The following is a 23,530-nucleotide window of genomic DNA, read 5'->3' on the forward strand; positions in this document are numbered from 1 at the left end:
ATTTAGGATCAGCGAGCAGGACTATCTTACACGTATCTGGCTAATGAGAAAACGGCGGAATCACATTAGAAAAGCCATATGGTTGGAACTCAGTTCACAGGCATCTGTAGAATCACAGAATCATAGAGTTGGAAGGGGCCATACAGGCCATCTAGTCCAACCCTCTGCTCAACGCAGGATCAGCCTCAAGCATCCCTGAGAAGAATCACAGAATCATAGAGTTGGAAGGGGCCATACAGGCCATCTAGTCCAACCCTCTGCTCAACGCAGGATCAGCCTCAAGCATCCCTGAGAAGAATCACAGAATCATAGAGTTGGAAGGGGCCATACAGGCCATCTAGTCCTACCCCTTGCTCAACGCAGGATCAGCCCAAAGCCCAAAGCATTCTAAAGCAAGGATTTGATTCATATTGACCCTGGGGACATCCCTCACCTCACACCATTTTGCCTACCTGAAATGGTCATGGGGAACTGGTTTTGTTTTTTTGACTGGTTGGGGAAGTGTATGTGCTACTAATGACTACATGTAAGCGTCCCCAGTAATGGGTCTGGGGACCATTTCAGGCTGGGACAGCAGTGGTGGTGGGTGAAGGCTCTTAAGCCCCTTCTCCCCACAGTCACAAGCTGCATCTTTCCCCCACAATGTCTCAGTGTCCACCCTCCAATGCACTCGTTTTCTCCCAGGGAACTGGTCTCTCTAGCTAGCAGGGGCTCATGGGAATTGTAGTTATTTGCCCCATTGTGTAGAAATGTCTCCCCAGTGGGACGAATAGTAGTTTCCTAGGTCTGTGACAACTTGAGAAAACTGTGTGTGGGGGTGCTTGAGTGCCCTTTAAGGAGCCCCCAATTTACAATGTCCCCTCATAGGGTTGCCATCCTCCAGGATCCTCTGTGGATCCTCAGAATTCCAATTTATCACCAGACTACGGAGATCACTTCCCCTGGAGAAAATGTAAGCTTCGGAGGTGGACTTTACGGTATTATACCCTCACTGAGTTCTCTGTCCTCCCCACAGGCTCCATTCCCAAATCTCCAGAAGTTTCTCAGCCTGGATCAGGCAACCCTACATCCCCTGCCTGAGGCCATGAGTGACCTGGCAAACCTAGTCCCCCCCCCCCCAACCACCTGGGAAGTTACTTCCAGCCTGGAGCTCCCAGTAAACCTCTGGTCTCTAAACAGTATATTGTTTAGGCAGGCCCTGAGGACTGTCAAAAGTGATGGGCAGAGTCTCTGGATTCGACAACATCTATCTTCAAAGGATTGTCGAGCACGGGGAGGAAGATTAGGAAAGGGTGTGGGCAGGGAGAGGAGAGACCAACCTCGGAGGTAACGTTAATCCTTCTCTCTTTCCCAGCTGGAAGGATCATGCGGCAGCGTAGAGGCTACATGGGAGTGCTGGCTCCAGTCTGCATCCTGCTCATCTTCCTCTTGCTCACGCTGACCGCTTCCTACAAGCCTGTCATTGTGGTCCATGGCCTCTTCGACAGCCCTTCCGACTTTGGGGACCTGTTGGACTTTATCAACGAGGTAGGAAACCTGGCGTGGTCACGGTTGTGGGGGGCAGTGGGCAAGGAGCACTGTGGCGGATTAACACAGAGGCCAGAAGGGCTAGCAGCGTGGCAAATGACTTTATTGGGACTGCTTTCTTCTGGAGTGCCTGTCCCAGCAAATTAATATAATTCCAGCTAACACTGGAAGTGTCTGAAGGCAATTGCAGTGCGGACAGCTTGGGGCACGCCCTCCTGTCCATCTCCCTGTAGTTGGAATTTAGTTCTGCGAAGGGAATGTCTGACCGGCATGTGCTGCTCACCCATTTTGCTTTTGTTAAAGCCTCATCCCATAGGTGGGAAACAGGATGGGGTCAAATTCCTCGGCAGGATCTTGTCTTGTGCTTGACAGTTGTTTGTGCCAATCACCTTCCACCTAGAGGCGGGGCTTCAGAGGGCACAAACTTTTGTCTTCTTGATGTGGAACTATAATTCTGCTTCGGCAGCTTCTAACTTTAACCTTCAGCAGTAGTGGTTTCAGGTCTTGTTTTCTGCTACTCTCATCTGTGCACCTCATTAGTGTCCCTGCCTCCAATTTTCACTCCACCTTTATCTAAATCTAACCCAGTTTTCTGTGTGTTTTCTGTACATTCTGCATACCGATTGAACAGATAAGGCGATGAGCTAAACTTTAGTCTGACATGTTTGCCAGTTGGAAACCCTCCAGTTAAAATGGTAAAGATAGAAGAATATCCAGATTAGTGAGAAAACAGGATTGTGCTAAGTAGTGCAGTAGATACCAGCATATGTTACAATGGCTTCCAGTTTGTTTTGGGGAGGCAGGAAAGTCCTAAGTGATTTGGGTCCAAGTACCTCAAGAACATGTCCATCCATATATAGCTGCCTGGGGTTTGAAATCTGCAAAAGAGGGACGTCTGGTCTCAACCAGGGCCAGAGGTTTTCTGTCCTAGCCCCTTCCTGGTGGAATGAGTGCCTGGAAGAGCTCTTCCGCCAGGTGTTTGGTTGGGACCAATGAGGATATAACATCTTCCGGGCCCCCTCCAGAAGAAGAAGAGGAGTTGGTTCTTATATGCCGCTTTTCCCTACCCGAAGGAGGCTCAAAGTGGCTTACAGTCACCTTCCCTTTCCTCTCCCCACAACAGACACCCTGTGAGGGAGGTGAGGCTGAGAGAGCCCTGAGATTACTGAAGAAGAAGAAGAGTTGGTTCTTATATGCTGCTTTTCTCTACCTGAAGGAAGCTCAAAGTGGCTTACAGTCGCCTTCCCTTTCCTTTCCCCACAACAGACACCCTGTGGGGTGGGTGAGACCGAGAGAGCCCTGATATCACTGCTCGGTCAGGACAGTTTTATCAGTGCCGTGGTGAGCCCAAGGTCACCCAGCTGGCTGCATGTGGGGGAGCGCAGAATCGAACCTGGCATGCCAGATTAGAAGTCCGCACTCCTAACCACTGCACCAAACTGGCTCCATACAAATAAACTCCCCTAGATTCAAGAAGCGACTAGGAGGCAGGAAGCTAAAAGCATCAATTAATATCAGGTGGTCTGATAGGTTTCGTGATTTGAGACTGATTCCTATTGCTTATTGTTGTTATGAGGAATATTATAAACTTTGTATGGTTTTAAAATGCTGTAAACAGCCTCCAGCCGACTATGCTGGGAGGGGTCATTGTAGAAATCAAATATATAAATCCCTTGAAGGGATAGCTTCAAGAGGCCAGCTTTGTCAGTGGTAAGGTTTGAGGATATTTAAGGCATAGATTTCTAAGTGATGACCCCAAGCTATGGGGCTCCTTCTCTTTAATAAACATGTCTCTCCTAGATGACCTGTTTGATATTTTATGGGGCCAGAGGTCCTTTATTTTATGGGGCCAGAGGTCCTTTATTTTATGGGGCCAGAGGTCCTGGTGTCGGGCCGCGAAGGCCTTGGCGCCGGGCCGCGGCTCCTTCTTCCCTCCCCCCCAAAGCGAGAAGCTTGCCAGGCCGTGAGCAAATCGGCCGCCAAAGCGGCTGATTAGCTCGCGGCCCGGCGAGCTTCTTGTTTCGGGAGGGGAGGGGAGGGAAGAGAAGCTTGCCGAGCCGCAAGCTAATCAGCTGCTTTAGCGGCCGATTTGCTGGCGGCCCGGAGGGGCCGGGAGGGGGAGCTGCAGACGCCGGCATGGCGGCGGTGCAAACGCGCATGCGCGGACTGCCGCACACACGCGTTTGCGGCACTCCGCGCGTGCGCGTTTGCGCTGGGGCTGCCGCGCGTGTGCGGGCCCCCGGGCCACCCTCTCCCCCCACTCCGGAGCAGCGGTCCGCAGCGGCCGAAACCTTGCGGACCGCTGTTCTAGACCAGTCTTTCTCAACTTTTTTTACTGTTGATAAACCCCTGAAACGTTCTTCAGACCTAGAGAAGCCCCAGAAGTGGTGTGATTGTGCAGAATATAGCTGGGAAGCAGAGCTGTGTACATGCCCATTCTTCCCATCCCCTCCAGGACCATCCTTGGCCATTTTGGGAAGGGGGGAGGGCAGGTCATATCACCTGATAAATGCTTAAGAATTTTTTTTTAATATATATAAAAATAATCAACTCCCATCCATTCCAGAAACCCTTCCAGGGCCATCAAGAAACCCCAGGGTTTCACAAAAACCATGGTTGAAAAAGCCTGTTCTAGACAGAAGGCTGTGATGGCTTTAAAACTGCGATACTTTATTTTTGAGTATCGTTTTGAGTTTTTTTCATCTTTGCTGGTTCAAAATGACATAATGCTCTTAAGGTTTTCCTCTTGCACTGTAGATCAAAGAACTCATAGGCTTTAACTATGATGATTAGTACTACCCTGATTTGCATTCTGTATTTATATTTTTTTTATTGTAACACTACCCTGAATACTCGTGACCTGAAATAACAGGTCAGACGATGATTTCACTCCATAAGGCAACTTCTTGCCTCTGAGGCTTGGCGAACAGACCCGTTTTACCAACCCTGCTTTTCCTGTAATGTATTAATGGGGCGAGCACCAGGAATAAACCCTGAAGCACACGTTTTCATCTGGCTGCAACCTATCCAGGAAACAAAGAGAACAGAATCCCTCATTAGAGCTACTGCTTCTTCCAGGCGGGAAAGTAAAAGACTTGGCGGGAGGGGAGTCCAGTGGAGTCACCCATAAAAGGGGCTAGCCACGTTCCTCTCATACGCGCCAGAAAGAGACACACAAAGCCCTGCCAGACCGAACATGAGCCCTCATTCCCTCCTATCGCTCCTGTTGCGAGGGAGGCAGAGAGAGACATAGAGAGAGCCACCCCTGCTGCGACGGAGGGAGAGAGAGAGAGACAGAGAGGGCTGCCTCAAACTGCACACCAGCCCTCCTTCCCTCCTACAAACCAGCCCTAATTACCTGCTTTGCCTTTTGCTGCAAGGCACACTGAGACCCTCAGCGAGAGGGAGAGGGATAGATCTGCACCTCCCAGTGTCCCCTGGGTCCAAGCGCCCATTGCATTCCTGGTTGCAATGGGCTTTCTTGCTAGTTTCTTAATAACTCTTTACCTATTCTTAAATCAGGGTGTGCAACCTTACTGCCTTACATACTCTGCTAACAGCATCAACATCTGAATGGGTGACGTTACAGCAGCTAACCTCTGCCATTATTAGGTATCCTATCTACCATATTGTGTCCGCAATAGTAAGCCCCTTCTCTTATGCATGTTATCACTGGCAGTGAAATCTCACAGGCAGGAAGGAATGCTTCAGTTCCCAGCCTCCTATTACTTATTTACTTCATTGATATCTAGAAAGATCAGCTCCACTGGTAAAAATTGGCTCCTCTGGAGGGTGGACTCTGGCATTATACCCTGCTGAGGTTCTTGTCTTCCCTAAATCTCCATCCCCCAAATGCCCAGGAATTTCCAATCCCAGAGCTGGCAACTTTTCTCACAATGGGGATCCCAAACAGTTACGTCACACTCCTTTCCTCCATTTCCTCCTCACAACAACCCTGCAGGGTAGATTACGATAAGAGCGTGTGGCGGGCCCAAGGCCACCTATTAAGCTTCTGTGGCAGAGCAGGGATTCAAACCTGGGTCTCCCAGATCCCATTTAGGCACTCTCACCACCACACCACGCTTTTTACCGCATTGCTTGTTTCTCAGCTGGCCTGTCGGTCCTACTGGGGATGGCTGGAGCCCCCACAATTCTGTCTGTTCCACCCTTCCCCATTAATGATGCCCCTGGATTTTCCAGCCATGCATCCCAAAACTTAGAAACACAGAGTTGGATTGGGCCCATACAGGCCATCTAATCCAACCCCCTGCTCAGTGCAGGATCAGCCTGAAGCAAGATAAGGATCTTTCCATCTACTGCTTGCCCGTGAGGGGGAGCTCACCACCTCCTTAGGCAGCCGATTCCACTGCTGAACTACTCTTACTATGAAATTTCCCCCACCTGATCTCTAGACCTGCCTTTATCAAACTTTGGGCTGTGAAGGAGCCCTTGAAATAAATTTTCAGGCTATGAGAATCTCCAGAAGCTGGCCACGCCTCCAGAAGTTGGCCACGCCCCCAGAAGTGACATGTCACTGGAAGTGACATCATCACTCACACTCTTCATCCTCCTTTCACTCACTTACTACTACTACACTAAGGAAACACTGGCCTCCCTACTTAAAAAAACAGGGGAAAAGCCCAGCCCTCTATAAGGCGGCTTCCCAATATAATTTACTATAATTTAATTAGCAGAATTCAATTTAATTTGAATGCTGAAAACTGTTTATCAGTGTCATGCTAATTGTTTGAATCCTGCAGTTACCCACCCTGAGCCAACTGGGAAATGCTGGCTATAAACATAAAATTTTTATTGGTGACGTCTTTTCTCTAGGATTATCTGGTCCCACCTGGCCACCAGTGGAGGGTGGGGGCGAGATTGCTAGATCCAGGTTAGGACCTGTCTTTTGTTTATGACTGTTGAAAGTTAAGCAGTGACCTCAGCAGAAATCTTGCAGAGTTATTTACAAAGAGCTAGGCTTTGAGCGTTGACCGAGATGGGAGGAGTATGTGAAAAATTACTCCTGTTCAGAGACTGGGACAGGTTGTCACCTATCTTTCCCAGCCTCTGCGTGACTCAGTATTTTGTCAGGGTGTGCAGGTAACTAGCAGTCGCTAAGTGCTGTGTGCAAAAAAACCACAAAAATTACGCTGATGGTTAAACTGGTTTTCTCTCGTCAGACTGGAAAGTCAAGGGTGCTGTGGAAGAGGCATGGGAGTTCCTGAGCGGGGGTGGGTTTTGCACCATTGTTTTCTTTGGGGAAAGAAAATCTTAAGACTGGAAGATACCTAATTATTTTGAACCAGTCCCGCCCCGCAAGACAGATCAGCCTATTTACGGAGCTTGTGTGCACATCCATAATTGCATCGCACAAGTACAGAACGTAGCTCTGAAGTGTAGGAACCAGTTTTCAGTAAGCTTCTAGTAAAAAAAAAAAAAACACAAAACTCACGTTTCTAGCCCCTAAGGTGGAGCCTGAAAAACTGCGTGAAGTCCTGGTGAAACATCAGGGTATGATTAATTAATCACTGCATGGTAAAATCCCAGGGTATGACTAATTAAGCATTGCATTGCACTACAGAATGTGGCTCTGGAGTGCAGGAACTAGTTTTCAATGAGATTTAAAATTAAAAAAAACTCAAGTTTCCAGTCCCTAAGGTGGCACCGGAAAAACTGCATGAGGAGCTGGTAAAATCTCAAGGGATGATAACATTAATTCATCAATCGATTAAATTTATACCCTACCACTCCCTTGATGAGCGAGGCTCAGGGTGGTTTGCATCAAAATAAAAACTATCCGTGAGCAACCTTATAAGCAGTAATAATAATAATAATAATAATAATAATAATAATACACCATAACAATACGTAACATTTTAGAAGCATTCCACCAGGACAGGGCCACAGGGTTGCAAAGTCCCTTGGAGCTAGCTGCTGGTGGGGGATGGGGGGGTGCACTTACTGGGAGTGGGGAGGAATGCCGGAAATGCACCATACATACCTGACCTGGATGTAGGCTGTGGCTCTTGGGCAAAAACTCTATGGTAGACTTATTTTCTAACCATAGAATTTTGACCCCAAACTGGAGTGTGCCCCCCCCCCCTATATTCCTGTCACTTCCAGGACATGCAGGCATGTTGCATTAATTAATGGCATTCCTCTTGGGGGGGCGTAGTTAGGGGGAGAGGTATGGCCTGAAAGCAGAGGACCCCCACCCCGACTAGGGGTATGTGGCCCTACAGGGCCATGTGACTGGCAGGGCACGTGGTAGATTCTACCAGTTCCTTATAAAGCACACGGATCTGCCTAATGCTGAGTCAGACTGTTAGCCTGCCAAGGTCTGTATTGTCTTTTCCCTCTGACAATAGCACTCCGAGGTCTGCCATCAGAGGTTTTCCACATCATCCCCTGAGACCTTTAAAAAAACCCTGAGAATTGAACCTAGGATCTTTCCACGTATGAAGCAGATGCTCTGCCACTGAGCCATGGCCCCTTCCTGCACATAAGGTGTTTGTGCACTTCTCTGTGTGTGTGTGTGTTTGTGTGTGTGTGGGTATACGGTTTGAAGCACAGCGTGGTGTTGCCTGTAGCCCTTCTGAGAGAAGTAAAAATCACCAGAATTGAGGCCTTAGAGCAAAAGAAAAAATACGACCGTTTATCTTGGCTGCATTGATGGCATTTCACTGCTAGACAAACAGCCATTCAGTGATAAAGCACTTGTTCGGACACGAAAGGTGACACCAAGTTGGCACGTTGACAGAATTATAAAACGATGAGGAAGTGAATACACAGTGTGTGTGTGTGTGTGTGTGTGTAGGAGGGGAAGAATGTAACTCGCATTTTCCTCTATCCCCCAACTTCTTTCTTTCCCTCTCTGAAGCATAGATAGGTTTTTCTTAAGAACGTAAAAACGCAACAGCCCTGCTGGGTCAGATTAGTGGTCCATCTCGTCCAGCATCCTGTCTCACACCGTGGCCAACAAGGTCCTCTGGACAGGCCACAAGAGGGCATAGAGCAGTGATTCTCAAACTGGGGGTCAAACAACCCTTTCACAGGGATCGCGGCAGGCCAAGCAGCTTGGCCGGGGGGGGGGGGGGAGCGGCGCCATCCACACCACAGCCTTGCGGGGTAGATCGAGATAAGAGCGTTCGTCTGTCTGGAGCAGCGGAAAACAGCAAGATGGGCATGGTGGGACAAGAGGCAGAACTGAACTGAGAAACCCCGGGGGGAAAAAATTTATAGACAGTCATGAACAATGGATCTTCACGCCATTGGTCAGTTTCGGTTTGATTTCTGTGAAAGAACCCTTGCGTAATTTTATGGTTGGGGTCACCACAACATGAGGAACTGTATTAAAGGGTCGCGGCCTCAGGAAGGTTGAGAACCACTGGCATGGAGGCTGAGGCCTTCCCCTGTTGTTGCTTCCTGGCTCTGGGATTCAGAGGCTTAGTGCCACTGAATGTGGAGGTTCCCTCCTAGACTCAAAGGCCAGTATTTTGGGATTTCTAAGGAAGGGGTTTACAGAAAGCAGGTGGCATTTCCTACACGCTTTTCTCGATTGCTTTGGAGGAAGTCTTCAGATTTCTGAGCAGGCAGAACCTGACTGCTTTCCGCATGGCTAATGTAGCACAAATGAGCATGATCCAACCCTGAGGTCAGCTGTCAGATGGAGTAGTTGTGACTCCTTCTGGCTCAATATTTTGTTTTTTCTTCCCCGCCGCCTCTCTCCAGACGCACCCGGGAACTAACGTGACAGTTGTCGATTTGTTCGACCGCACGGAGAGCCTGAAACCGCTTTGGATGCAAGTGGAAGGATTCAGGAGAGTCATGTACCCCATCATGCAGAACGCCGTCAACGGGGTCCACCTTATCTGTTACTCACAAGGTAACGCGGTTGAGTGCTTTAATCTTTAGACTCCCTGGACTGATCAAGATGGAGCCCTCATGGAGCAGTTGGTACCCCGCTGTCCCCAGTTCTGGACACATCAGAAGAGAAAGGAAGACAAAAGAACTACATTAAGAGCCAAAAGGTTAAGGGAATCAAAATATAAGGCCCTAATATTTCTGTGTCAAGAACTGAAGCATAAATATTGCCTAAGATCCAAAAATATACATATACTAGTTTCAAAGCCCATTCCTAAGAACGGGCCCTTAAAGGGTCCCCTCCCATGGCCCCTGCCCAGGCAGCTTAAGGTGGCTTTGTGCCACAGCTTGCAGCCAAATAAAGTGGGGCGGGCGGGGGCTGGGCAGCTCGTTAGCAGGGCTGAGACACAGCTCCTTAGCAGGCAGTCAGCAGGCCGGGAGGCCCTCGTCAGCAGGCCCAGCCTAGCAGGCCAAGAGGTCCTTGTTAGCAAGCCCTCCACCACGACCCTTTGCCCAGGGCCCTCTCCCTTTACCTGCTGCTGGCTCCAGGCACTGAGGCGCCTGAGAACAAGGAGGCTAGAGTCCAGGGCCGGAGGGCGGGAGCCGCAGGGGCAGGGCCAATCAGGGCAAAGCTGGCTGCACCCTGATTGGCCCTATTCCAACTTGGACGGCCGGACACGTCCACCCCCCCTAGTCTGTTTCAGAAATATATAGAGGAACAACAATGGATAAGGATTTATTATTATTACAAATTCAGTTTAAAAAAAAGCCAAACTAATACCTCAATTCAGAATAAAATCAAATATTAATTGTAAAGATAGACCATTATTGACCCTGATCAAACGTGCTTCAGCCAGCTGGCCTTCCTCAGTGGTCAAACAATGTTGTTATGGAATGGCCCTGGACATTTTTCAGTCCTGGCCCCAACCTGGTGGAACGAGTTCCCAGAAGAGCTAAGGGCCCTGCAGGATCTACCAGCTTTCCGCAGGGCCTGTAAGACGGAGCTCTTCCGCCAGGCATATGGTTGAGGCCAGGGCAGCTCTCCCACTAATCCATCAGAGGATCCCCTCCAATATTGAGATCTCTAACACCGAGATCATGGTTAGATCTATTGTATTGGTGCCACCCTCTTCTGAACATTATTCTCTCCACCAGGCTGAACTAAGATCAGAATTGTGACCACCGCCGCTATATGTTATGTGATATGTTATATGTAACTTTTAATTGGGGTTTTTATGGGGATTTTATTGTGTTTTAACTATTTATGTTGTAAACCGCCCTGAGACCTATTGGGAGAAGGGCGGTCTAGAAATTAAATAATAATAATAATAATAATAATAATTATAGTAATACAGAGTCATTTCTTGATTGAGAATCTGTCAGGCATTTTCTTCCCCTATCCCCAGATAAAGTGGGGTTCTCCTAGGAGAACGTTGTGTCTCTCTGAAGAGGAAAGGATGAGTAAGAAGTTGAATGTACTCCCTCCCCCCTGCAATCTCTTGAACCAAGGGGTTAAGAAAGTTCACAAATTATAATGCACAGAGAGAGAAGTAGGTGGTTTACTTGGCAGAGGCAAAAGGTAGGCAAAAAGGCAAGGCAATTCTATCTCGTGTTGGCAGGGCGCCCTACGGGATCTTCCAAGAACAGGCAAGCCAAATTCAGTCTCCCTCTGGTGTTTGAACGTGAAAATGGCATATAGCTAAATCCATGATCATGTTAAAGTAGAAGGAGAACACAAATTTGAATATAAAGGTATAAAGAAATGGAATTTGAATCACAATATTTTTATTTTTCCCTCTATTGTAAGATACATAATTGATTTTCTTTTTTTTTTGGATTCTGATATATTATTGGTCATAGTAAATATGTTATAGTTGATATGCAAAGGTAACGAGGTGTGTAATCTTTAATATGTAGTAATTATGAAAATCAATAATGTAGTAAACTAGACTACTTGTAATGTTTAGAAGTTATAATATTTGAAGTAGGAATTCTGGTTAAGATCATGATGAGGACGTTGAAGAGAAAGCTTTTGCTTTTTTGCTTATTCTATATAACATATAGCAATTTTTGAATACTATGATTTATAGTAAAGCTTGGTATAGAGAACCAGCTTGGTGTAGTGGTCAGAACAGAAGCCTTTAATCTGGAGAGCTGAGTTGGATTTCCCACTCCTCCACATGAAGGCAGTCAGGTGACCTTGAGCTAGTCACAGTCCTGTTAGAGCTGTTCTCAGAGAGCACTCCTGTCTGAACTCTCAGCCCTACCTCCCTCGCAGGGTGTCTGTTATGGGGAGAGGAAGGGAAGGTGATTGTCAGCTCTTTGGGGTAGTGAAAAGCGGGGTATATATAACTCTTCTATATATAATCCCTTTTTCTTTTGTGTCTCTTTTGTATTTCTATCTTTTCCTTAAAATAAAAATACTGATTAAAAAAATAAAGTAAAAATGGCAAGAAGCTAAAATTATTGTTGAAAGCTGAGAGGTCTCTGCTCTTGTATGTGACTTCCCCCTCCTGGCCCTTCTCTGTCCCTGCAGGAGGACTGATCTGCCGCGCTATCCTCTCCACGATGCCTGATCACAATGTGGATACCTTCATCTCTCTCTCTTCTCCACAGATGGGGCAATATGGGGGTAAGTAGGGGAAAGAGCCTCTTGTGGCGCAGAATGGTAAAGCAGCAGACATGCAGTCTGAAAGCTCTGCCCATGCGGCTGGGAGTTCAATCCCAGCAGCTGGCTCAAGGTTGACTCAGCCTTCCATCCTTCCGAGGTCGGTAAAATGAGTACCCAGCTTGCTGGGGGGTAAACGGTCATGACTGGGGAAGGCACTGGCAAACCACCCCGTATTGAGTCTGCCATGAAAACGCTAGAGGGCGTCACCCCAAGGGTCAGACATGACTCGGTGCTTGCACAGGGGATACTTTTTCCTTTACCTTTAGGGGAAAGATTGGATGAGGCTGGCCCAGAGCTTCTTGCAGGCTCTTGAGGGCCTTAAAATGCTGCTGTGTTCCCTTGTGTCATCGCACACTGAGCATTTTGTTGCCTGCCACATTTGTTGTTAGTGCAGTACTGAGGCTTGGTGGCAGAGAATGTAGTTGGGTGCATCAAGTCAGCAAGTCTAGGTTCATTATTATTATTTCAATTTATTACCCACCACTCCCAAGTGGCTCGTGGTGGGTTACAGTAGTCTAAATCAGGGGTAGTCAAACTGCGAATGCTGGCAGGGGCTCATGGGAATTGTAGTCCTTGGACATCTGGAGGGCCGCAATTTGACTACCCCTGGATTATATGATCAAGGCAGGACTCCCTTGGAATTGCAGCATCTCAGAGGGTTACCCAGTTTCTCTTTGTGGATGAGCTATCCTAGAATGGAGTCAAACCATGAATCAGAAGGGAGACATATCAGACTAGGGGGGATCCAGGGCTGGGGCAGTTGTGGGAAATGGCAACGGTGTTGGGTAATGCCCTCTCTCACACTGCGTTTCTGCTTTCCATACAGATACCAAGTACCTGAAGTGGCTTTTCCCCCAACACATGAAATCCAATCTGTATCGCTTGTGCTACACGCAGCTGGGCCAGGATTTCTCTATCTGTAACTACTGGAACGGTGAGAGCCATGTGCCTTATCACTGAATTTTCTCACATTCCTTGGTTCAGATAGCTTCATGCGTCTAGAGCAGGCTTTCATAACCAGGGTTTCGTGAAACCCTGTGGTTTCTTGATTGCCCTGGAAAGGTTTGTTTGCTTATTTATTTATTTATTTATTTAGAATTTTATACCGCCCTTCCTTACGGCTCTCGGCGGTTTACATAGAACATTTTGGAACATTTACAAAGAACAGTATCTATCTCAATAACAATATAACAACAATAACATACCAACATACCAACATACCAACTAGAACTAGAACAGTATTTCAACACCAGTAACTTTAACACTCCCTTGGTAGGTTCCTGTATTTTAGGTATGCTGCTTTATTTATTTGTGCCTGGCCATTGATGGCCAGTTTATGGTACACCCCCCACTGCTTACAGGCAGGAATCTACGAGCCTATGTGATATCCAATAAAATTGAATATTAAGATTAACAATCATTGACAAAGGTGCAAGAAAACAGGCAGAATGCCTGGGATTCCGTTTGGATGGCTGACCACATTTAAGAAATGGAAAATAAAAAAACAGAACTCGTGGGACTCTGTCGATTAAAATGGTGAAATCATAACAAAGAAGAAGCAAATGAATAAATATTTTAGAAAATTGATTTAGCCTTCAGATTTCCTTTTGGTTTGGGTTCATGCCCATTGATTAAGGCAGCGATGCCAAAAGTGTCTGGTCAGTGGAGGCGTTAGTACGAATGTACACTTGGTGTTCCGGATCAAGTTCAACGTTCTGGTCCTGACTTTTAAGGCCCTCCGTGGTCTGGGCCCCACGTACCTGACGGACTGCTTATTCCCCTGCACCCCCCGCAGAGCCCTTTGTTCTGCAGGTGATCCCTGACCCCCTCGTGAAGTACACCTGGCCTCGACCTGGGCCAGGGCTTTTTTGATCCTGGTGGAATGAGCTCCCAGACAAGCTGAGGGCCCTGTTGGAACTATTGCGGTTCTGCTGGGCCTGCAAGGCGGAACTCTTCCGCCAAGCCTTTGGTTGGGGCTTGCAGATCTCTGGGTCCCTCCTCCCCTCTCCCTCCTTTCATTTTTAAATGATATTCCATCTTCTGGGATCCTCCCCTTATTCAATCACAGCACAAGGTCTTTGAGGCCTTCCAAGAGAGGTAATTGTTTAGCTAAATCGTCGCTGCCTTTCGCTACTAGGGGTTGGGGTTTTTAAACTGGGGTTTTATTATTTTAGAATGTTGTGTTTTCTATTATACATAAGCCGCCGCAAGCCAGTTCGCCGACAGGGGCAGCCAACAAATCCCCAAAATAATAATAAATACAAATATTGTTCGGCCCCCGCTCTCCGGCTTCTGTATTTCCAGATCCGCATCATCGAGATCTTTACCTCAACAACAGCAATTTCCTGGCCTTGCTCAACGATGAAAAGCTGAATCCCAACGCTACAGGTAAGAATCCCTCAGACAGCCCCACCGGCCCCCGTGACACAAAAGGGATTGGTAGGGTGGCTGTATTTGGCAGGCAAACCCCGCTGGCTTGCTTGCTTGCTGCAAGTCCTTGAGTGCTTGCACCAGCTTGAGTCTGCACAGCCGCCAACTACCGAGGGTCAGATGGTCCTCAGCTTAAGATCTGTGCCTTTCCCTCTGCGCAGCTTGGAAGAAGAACCTTCTGCGGATCCGGAAGCTGGTTTTGATCGGGGGTCCGGACGACGGTGTCATCATGCCGTGGCAGTCCAGGTGAGGTTTGGGAAGTGGGAAGGAGAAAATCCCACCTCCAATGAGGAGATGGAGGTTTGGACTTGGAGGCCAGAGGCAAACTGTCCTAGGCTTGTAGGTTGGGGTGGCAGCAGCCAGAAATGCACTTTTAAAGCAACCTCTCTGAGACAGACCTTTGATTGGCTTCATTATATAAAAGCTTTATATATAATGCAGTCTCAGTTCAGCCCCTGTCGGTCTGCATCCTGATCCGAGGGAGTCCCTACTATGGGGGAGGATTAAAATAAACCCCATTAGATTAGCATCTACCTGCCTAATGTTTTTTGCACATCTGCTGAATCTATTAACTTCTTTGCTATTAAAAATTCTAAGCTGGGCACTAAGCATGCTCAACTAGGGCTTTTTTGGCCCTGGCCTGGTGGAACACTCTGCCTTGAAGAGATTAGGGCCTTTCAGGATTTTAGACAATTCCAGAAGGCCTGCAAAATGGAGATTTTCCACCAGTATTTATTTCATTTATTAATTATTATGTTTATATTCCACCCCCCTCCGAGGCAGCCTATTTCATCTACGAACAGGCCTCACCCGTCAGCAAATGCTTTCTAACATTTAAGGGGAACCTCCTTTCCCGTCATTTGAATCCATTGCTCCTAGTCCGTGCCTGTAAAGCTGCAGTGAACAAGTTGGCCCCCTCTTCCATGGGTCTACCTTTTACGAGGCTAAACCCATCCAGTTTGGTGTAGTGGAGAGCCAGTTTGGTGCAGTGGTTAGGAGTGCGGACTTCTAATCTGGCATGCCGGGTTCGATTCTGCGCTCCCCCACATGCAACCAGCTGGGTGACCTTGGGCTCGCCACGGCACTGATAAAACTGTTCTGACCGGGCAGTGATATCAGGGCTCTCTCAGCCTCACCCACCCCACAGGGTGTCTGTTGTGGGGAGAGGAATGGGAAGGCGACTGTAAGCCGCTTTGAGCCCCGTTCGGGTAGGGAAAAGCGGCATATAAGAACCAACTCTTCTTCTTCTTCTTCTTCTTCTTCTTCTTCTTCTTCTTCTTCTTCTTCAGTAATATCAGGGCTCTCTCAGCCTCACTTCTATCATAGGGTGTCTGTTGTGGGGAGAGTAAAGGGAAGGCGACTGTAAGCCGCTTTGAGCCTCCTTCGGGTAGGGAAAAGCGGCATACAAGAACCAACTCTCCTTCTTCTCCTTCTTCATCTATCCCTCTCGTTCTTTGCCCTCCTCTCTCCAAGCGGCACGCACCCAGCTAAGGCGTAGGATCTCCAGCTCCGCTTTATAATGGGATTCTGTTCTTTTTCTTTACAGCATGTTTGCCTTCTATGATAACAATGAGACCGTGTTGGAAATGACGTCTCAATTGGTGAGTGAGGCAGGGGTCCCCGGTCCCTTGGAACAAGGGGATGGGGCACGAAGGGGACTTCGGTTCATTCAGTCGACTAAGAAGATGAGGAAGGGGAGGGGGGGGTGTTTGGAAGGAGTTCTTTGGAATTTTTTAAGTAGAGGCTAGATAGCCATCTGCAAACTTAAATGGACTTCGAGGAACGGTTGAGGACAGGAAGTCCTGGAGGATCATTGTCCATGGGGTCACGATGGGTCAGACACGACTTTGCACCTAACAACAACAACAAGATAGCCACCTGGCTGAAATGCTGATTCTGTGAACAGACAGAACCCCAGTCACCTGTGAGGGGCAGACCTTAATACTGGCCAGCGATTCTGTTTTTTTTTGGGGGGGGGTATCATCTGGGCATGAAGTAGGGGGTCATCGTGGTGGTCAGGTAGTTGTGAATTTCCTGCATTCTGCAGGGCAGGGGTAGTCAACCTGTGGTCCTCTAGATGTTCATGGACTACAATTCCCATGTGCTCCTGCCAGCATTTGCTCATGGGAATTGTAGTCCATGGACATCTGGAGGACCACAGGTTGACTACCCCTGCTGCAGGGGATTGGACTTGATGACCCCGGAGGTCCCTTCCAACTCTATGATCCTATGAATTGGTGAAGCACCACTCTCCACGGCCCATTAAGGCAACTTCACTTGCTCTTCCAGGTCTACCTCGAGGACACCTTTGGTCTGAAGACCCTGGATGCCCGCGGCGACATTGCGTTCTACACAATGCCCGGCGTCTCCCACACGTATTGGCACTCCAACCGCACCGTCTACGACAAATGCATCTCCCCGTGGCTGACGTAGCTGACGGGCCCCCAGAGAAGAGAGAGCCCTCCGGGGAATTGTGTGACATTCTTACCTCGCCTTGGTACTTCTCCTCCCGCAGAGAAACGTCCCTCTTTGTTCCCTGTCGCTTTTCTGGGATGGTCGATCAGTTTCCTTCATAGCGGAAGAAGCTTTTCCGTTGGAATTTGGGGCTGGCAGCTCTTTGGTAGGTTCCAGAAGCGCTGCATTGTAGGGGACACGGGGCACGGCTCTTTCCTGCTCTTTTGTCAGGTTGGAGCTCTCCGCGCTACGGTTGGGATTGATTCGCAGAGAACTGCAGAAAAGGAACTATTCCGCAGGGTGTAATATCCCTCGGACTTTTTTGCTTTCTTAAGAAGCTGGAATTTGGCAGAGACACTAAGAAGGGATTTGATATCTATTTAAATGTCGATCCAAGGCAGAAACCATATTTTTTGTTTCCAGACGGACAGAAATGTATACGGAAGCTGTAGAAATTCCTTTCCTTCCACCTACCCCCCTCCCGTTGAAATTTGGGGCCCTGAAAACTTTACCACTAACTCAGAGAGAGTTTTTCAAATTGTTCAAATCATGTCGTCTCCCCGTCCCCTCAAAATCCCTTTTGACTTTAGCAACAAGAGTTTAGCGGATTGACTGGGGGGGAAGGGGGGAATTACTTTTTTTTTCTCCTTCTCCTCCCCTCTTCTAGAAGCACATGTTCAGAATCTCAGGACAATGGAAGAAAATCGATTTACACCAAGAAATTTAATAGCCAGTTCCACTTGTTTCAAAAAAAACAAATCCCTCAGTCTACTTTTAAGGGACAGCTGCTGATTTGAGGGACTTCCTCTAGGGGGAGCCCTTCGACGTTGAAGGGGAAACTTTAGAGCTTCATGCTTTTGAACAGTATTAATAATAACCTTTCATCCAGGTACCATAAACAACCTAAGCAATAGGACTCAGGTGTTAACTTCAAAATGGAGTCAGGGGAAAGGGAATCTTGGGGATTCCAAGCGGTTGCATGGGAAGCCCAGCTTGGGGAGATTCGGGATAATCTTTTGTAGTTGGAATCTTGATTCCTGCAGATGAAGAAAACGTAGACATGTTGTGTGCACTACAGAGAAGTGAGGCGGCAAAATCCAAGAGTGGGATGTATTTCATGTTTGGTGATCACATGGCGAGTGATGTGGCAGTGGGCCCATGGTCCCTCTTTATGCGGCATGTTGATCTGACCATCAGCTCCTTGTTTATGCTCCCAGGCCTTGCCCTTTCTCTATGTTTGGTGTAGTGGTTAGGAGTGCGGACTTCTAATCTGGCATGCCAGGTTCGATTCTGCACTCCCCCAAATGCAGCCAGCTGGGTGACCTCGGGCTCGCCACGGCACTGATAAAACTGTTCTGACTGAGCAGTGATATCAGGGCTCTCTCAGCCTCACCCACCCCACAGGGTGTCTGTTGTGGGGAGGAATGGGAAGGCGACTGTAAGCTGCTTTGAGCCTCCTTCGGGTAGGGAAAAGCGGCATATAAGAACCAACTCTTCTTCTTCTTCTTCTATGTCAAATGTGAGAAACGGGGGACTGACTTGGGAATGCCAACCTCCAGGTGATGGCTAAAGATCTCTGGGGTTATGGCTGTTTTTCTGGTGACAGATCAGTTCATCTGGAGAAAATGGCCACTTTGGAAGATGGACTCCGTGTCGTTATACCCTATTGAGAACCAGCGTGCTACAGTGGTTAAAGAGTGGGGAATTCTAATCTGAAGAAGCGGATTGGATTCCCCGCTCCTCCACATGCAGCCAGCTGGGTGACCTTGGGATAGTCACAGTTCTCTAAGGGCTGTTCTCACACTCTCAGCCCCATTGCCAAAATAGGGCGTCTGTTGTGGGGAGAGGAAAGGAAAGGGGGTTTGTAAGCCGCTTTGGGACTCCTTCAAATAGTGAAAAGTGAAGTAATAAAAACTAGCTCTTCTGCTTTCCATTGAAGTCCCTCTTCTTACCCAACCCTGCTATCGTCAGCCTTCACCCCCAAAATCTCCAAGTTTTGCCCAACTCGGGCATGGGGTCCCCTAAGTCAAACTGCACGCTCTCCCCCACCCCCACCCCCACCCGGGTTCTCTGAGCCTGATTCGCTTTCCGCATAGCCACACAGCAGCTGTGGGGAATGCCATTTTAAAAATTAGGGGGAGCCCGATTCTGCTTAGAATTGCAGCGTGGTGGAGGGGCTCGTGTTTTTTGGTTTAGGATTCCTTCTTCAGCAATGTATGTCATTTTGTTAATTTAAAGAATGCCCTAAAGGGCACATCTGTATTTATTTTATAACCCTGGAGGTTACGACTCGTGCCTACCCACAAGCCTCCTGGGAATTACAGTTTGAGAGTGCTGAGTATTTTCAGTGGGTGGTCCCTAGCCATCCTTTCCAGAACTACAGGTCCCATCATTCCCTCGGGGGAAAGCACATGACTTGAAATCTGCCCTATGGCCCGTGATCTAAGGGATTAGCCAAAGGAGGTGAAAATTCTAATGACCAATCACTGTGCTAAAGTGGTCAGCCCAGGAAGATATCTGCTGGATCATGCCTCACATCAAAACAGTTGTCCGAATCAACTCAATATTTTAAAAACAAATAGGAACAAAAGGAAGAGTTCGTTGAAATAAAGGATAGCGGCTGATAAGGAGCCACAGTATACAGAGTGGGTTTTATTATCTGTATGATGCTATTGTGGAGGAATGGGGTAGGCGTGTCCAAGGTTGTATGTGAACTTTCTCATGCGCATCAAAGTAACCCAAAAACACAACTCAGGATGAGGCGATGTAGACCTTAAATCTTAATGGAGCAGGAAGCAGTCCTAATCGCTTTCCTAGGTCCACCCCTTTACTGTCTCTCATGTCATTTAAGAGTCGCCATTCCATTAGGAGATGGGTGGTAAAAAGTGCAAACTTTCTTGATGAGAGGAGGCACCTAATCTCTGGCTCAAGGTGCACATGGAGTGGGGAGACAGGTGTTCCCAAAGCTGCCTAGGAAAATGCTGAGAGATTGGGGGTAGGGGGAACAGTGGAGTTTAGGGAGGATGGGATGTCACTTCTAGTGACATCCCATCCTCCCTAAACCCTAGGAATTTCCCCTAATCTCTATGGTAAAGACCATAGAAACTGGGGACATGCCTAGAGTGGCATGAGGGAGGCCATTTTTTTCTGCTGCTCCTCTTCTGCCTTTTTTTTTGGTTGGTTGGTTTGTTGGTTTGTTTGTAGCACACTAGCAATTCTTCAGTGGTACACCAGCCTGCCCTTGGGAATTACTGTATTGTGAATGACTGCTGTGCGAATTCTTTTATTTGCAAAGTGGCCATTTCTGTACCTAGAGTTCTGAGCCCTGCGCCTGTTATTCAAACTGAGCAAATAAGCCGAACTTTTCTTCCTTTCTTTGCACAATTTATTCCAAACATGGAGGATGAAGGAGTTCTAGAACTCACTCAGATCTTGTCCCAGGGTCAGCAGATGTTGTCTGAAATTTCGTCCTCTAACAGTCACGCATGTCCAAACCTAGCATCACGTTCACGAGGGTTAAAAGCCTGACCCTGTGAGATAAGGACCTCCGAAATGTCTGCGTTTGGGAGGCCATTCATTCATGGGGTCGTCGGAAGTGGCTTGACTCAACGTGCACTCAACGTGCACTAGATTCTCACCCTAGAATCATAGACTCATAGACTGATGGAGTTGGAAGGGACCTCATGGGTCATCTAGTCCAACCCCCTGCACTATGCAGGACACTCACAACCCTATCGCTCATCTACTGTAACCTGCCACCCCTTTGTGCCTTCACAGAATTTCATCCCTATGCCGAGTTACGGAAAACACTCAGCGCAGCTCTGAGGGTAGCCAGACGTGGTCCACTTTGTGTGGCCAGGTCACGACAGAGCAGCCATCTGATCATGGCGGCCCCAACTTGCGTTCACAAGCATTGGAACAGCGCAAAGGAGCTGCTGTCCCAGATGCCTGGCGAAGCAATTGGATCACTCCTCCCATGTGGATCCAGGACTCCACTGCCCATCTGGCAACCAGCTCTTGGCTCAATGAAACTATTTCTCCAACCGGGCTCTGACGAGATGCTTGGCGAAATCAAGGTGCTGATAGCCTTTGAGTGTTCAGAATGCTGCCAAGGTACGGACAGGCCTTTTGCTGGCAGTCCGGATGCAATGGTTCGGCTTGTTTTTCTCCTCGCGGCTGAACAGAATGGACTGTGGGTGTCATTGAGAACTTTGTGAATGAGTATTATTATTTATTTATTGTATGGCAAGTGCGTTGTGTGGCCAGGAGCTCCGAGGATTGTCTGGCAGCCAGGCAAGGGGCATTCGGAGGTGGCTTGCCACCTACTGTTCTTTGGAGTAACCTCATCCGTATTCTTGGAGGCCTCCCATCCCCTGCTTAACTTCCGAGATTTGATGGGATCACGGTTGCTTGAGCTATCCAAGTCAGGGCAATGAAGAATTGAAAGGAGGTTATCCCTCCCTGCTGCTGATGTTGGGGGAGCACTGCTGCTTTTAAGAGATTGGGAGTTCTGTGATCAGACACTCTTAACTCTTGTCTACTTGAACTTTCGGGGACTTGTCTTCAAATTAATCTGCCTTGGTACTTGGCTTTTTACAAGCAGGTGCTTTTACTGTAGCACAGTGGTTCTCAACCTGGGGTCGGGACCCCTTTGGGGGTTGAACGGCCCTTTCACAGGGGTTCGCGGCAGGGCAAGCAGCTTGGCTGGGGGGGGGGGCGCCATCCACACAACAGCCTTGCGGGGTTGATCAAAATAGAGCATTTGTCTCTCTGGAGCAGCGGAAAAGAGCCAGTTTGGCATGGTGGGGCAAGAAGCAGAACTGAACTGAGAAACCCCCAGGAAAAATCCGATTTATGCACAATGGATGTTCACACCAATGGTCAGTTTTGGTTTAATTTCTGTGAAAGAACCCTTGCATAATTTTACGGTTGAGGGTCACCACAACATGAGGAATTGTATTAAAGGGCCGCGGCATCAGGAAGGTTGAGAACCGCTGCTGTAGCACAAAAAATATGTAGTCGGTACTTCCCCCTGTTTAACTCTAAAGTGGAATGGGTGGTCCCAGGAGTGCAAAATGAATGGGAGCAGCTGTGAAAGGTTTATGAAGTGGGAGAGCTTTCCCTGAGGATGTTCTTTCCCACAGCCTGGGTTCTGAAAGCACATTTCCTGTGAATAGCGTCTGTTGAAGTCGGTGTCCCTTCAACACATAGTCAACCTCTGTGTGTTTGTGCATGCATGCGTTTATTTCCCGTTTTATCAACCAGCAAAGGTTTGATAGATTACGTTGTTCACATGAGTGTGCCAACTCGTTGTTGTTGTTGTTGTTGTTGTTCAGTTTGGGTCAGTGTAGCCAACATTTGCAAGGACGTGCACATCTTGAAGGGAAGGGGAATGCAACCTTTCAGGAGCGGCAGAGCTGTTTTGGAAATGCCCTTGCCGGCTTAATGCGTTCTGTCCTAATGTAACTTTCCTCTTCGAGGTTGAACTGTAAAGGCAGCAGGGAGTTTGGATTCAGAAGCCAGCTGTGTTCAGCACTGATTGTCTAGTTCCTGTGACATCATTTTTTAAAAAAACGGATTCTGAGAGCCAGTTGTTTGTTTTACGTGTCTTTACCTTTCATAATGGGTAGTCGAAATAGGAGGTAAACGAAGAAATGCTTTAATGTCCTCATGGTGCTTTTAAATATTAAGCAAGAGGGAGTAGGATCTGACTGATGCCGATATGTTGCTTCATGCCACTGAGCTGGAAAGCAGTGCTCCCCATGCACCTGAGGAAAGCAGTGCTCCCCATGCACCTCTTAACTCTGTTTTTGTTATGTCTGCCTTTGTTCTTTCCTGGGAGTGAGCTCAATTGGGGGTTACGGCTGAACATTAACATGGAAGACTGGGGTTGTGAGTTGTGAGCACCTCCCTTGCTAGCCAAAGCAGATGCTGTTTTGTATATTTATGGTTTTAAACACTATATATAAACCTTTCTGTTTCATTTTTACCTGTTCTACCTGGAAAAAAGGATGGCCTTGTTGTAGAGGGTTGTCTGAGTGCTCCTCCAAGCATCTTTCCTTCAATTTTGTATCCAGCTCAGACAGGCGCAACGTTAATGAATGGGTTAGAGAGCTTTATTTTGAGGCCAAAAGTTAAGAGACGTCCATTGTTTAACCGGGGCTCACATCCCTGCCACCTGAAGTGTCTCTGGATTTATAAGAATAAAAGCAATTTGTTCCCCAAAGATGTTTTTCTGTGATTTTTTTATTATAATATAATAATAACAGCCATCAAGATGGGCTTTAATGGTTTAATGGGGTTTTATGAGGGATCGTAGTTACCTGCCACGAACCACTATGATGGGAGTGGTGGGTTATAAATATAAATACTAATGTTTCTTTTTGCATCCTTCCCTGGAGGAAATGGCTGCTTTGGAGGGTGGAGTCTTTGGTGTTACACTTTACGGTTTTAAACCCCAGGCTCCAGCCCCAAATCTCCAGGAATTTCCCACCCTGGAGTTGGTAACTGTACACTGAGATTCTGCTACAATCCAATGTGACTACCTCTCAGGAATGCCTCAGTGAAATTGGGCACTCAATGAAC

General features: G+C 47.8%; 1 protein-coding gene across 2 annotated transcripts in view; it reads left to right on the forward strand.

The window, feature by feature from the left end:
• The window catches only part of PPT2 (palmitoyl-protein thioesterase 2), a 50,328-nt gene extending 27,157 nt beyond the window's left edge, over positions 1–23,171 (forward strand). For both annotated transcript variants that reach the window (XM_077324518.1, XM_077324519.1), the window contains exons 2-9: positions 1,355–1,527; positions 9,259–9,412; positions 11,927–12,022; positions 12,888–12,995; positions 14,366–14,449; positions 14,653–14,737; positions 16,038–16,092; positions 16,781–23,171. In XM_077324518.1, the coding sequence (XP_077180633.1) occupies positions 1,366–1,527; positions 9,259–9,412; positions 11,927–12,022; positions 12,888–12,995; positions 14,366–14,449; positions 14,653–14,737; positions 16,038–16,092; positions 16,781–16,924 (888 nt within the window). In that variant the 5' untranslated portion in view covers positions 1,355–1,365 and the 3' untranslated portion in view covers positions 16,925–23,171. The remainder of the gene's footprint in view (positions 1–1,354; positions 1,528–9,258; positions 9,413–11,926; positions 12,023–12,887; positions 12,996–14,365; positions 14,450–14,652; positions 14,738–16,037; positions 16,093–16,780) is intronic.
• Positions 23,172–23,530: the final 359 nt, after the last annotated feature.

This window comes from Paroedura picta, chromosome 3, assembly GCF_049243985.1.
Source record: "Paroedura picta isolate Pp20150507F chromosome 3, Ppicta_v3.0, whole genome shotgun sequence".
Taxonomy (NCBI): domain Eukaryota; kingdom Metazoa; phylum Chordata; class Lepidosauria; order Squamata; family Gekkonidae; genus Paroedura; species Paroedura picta.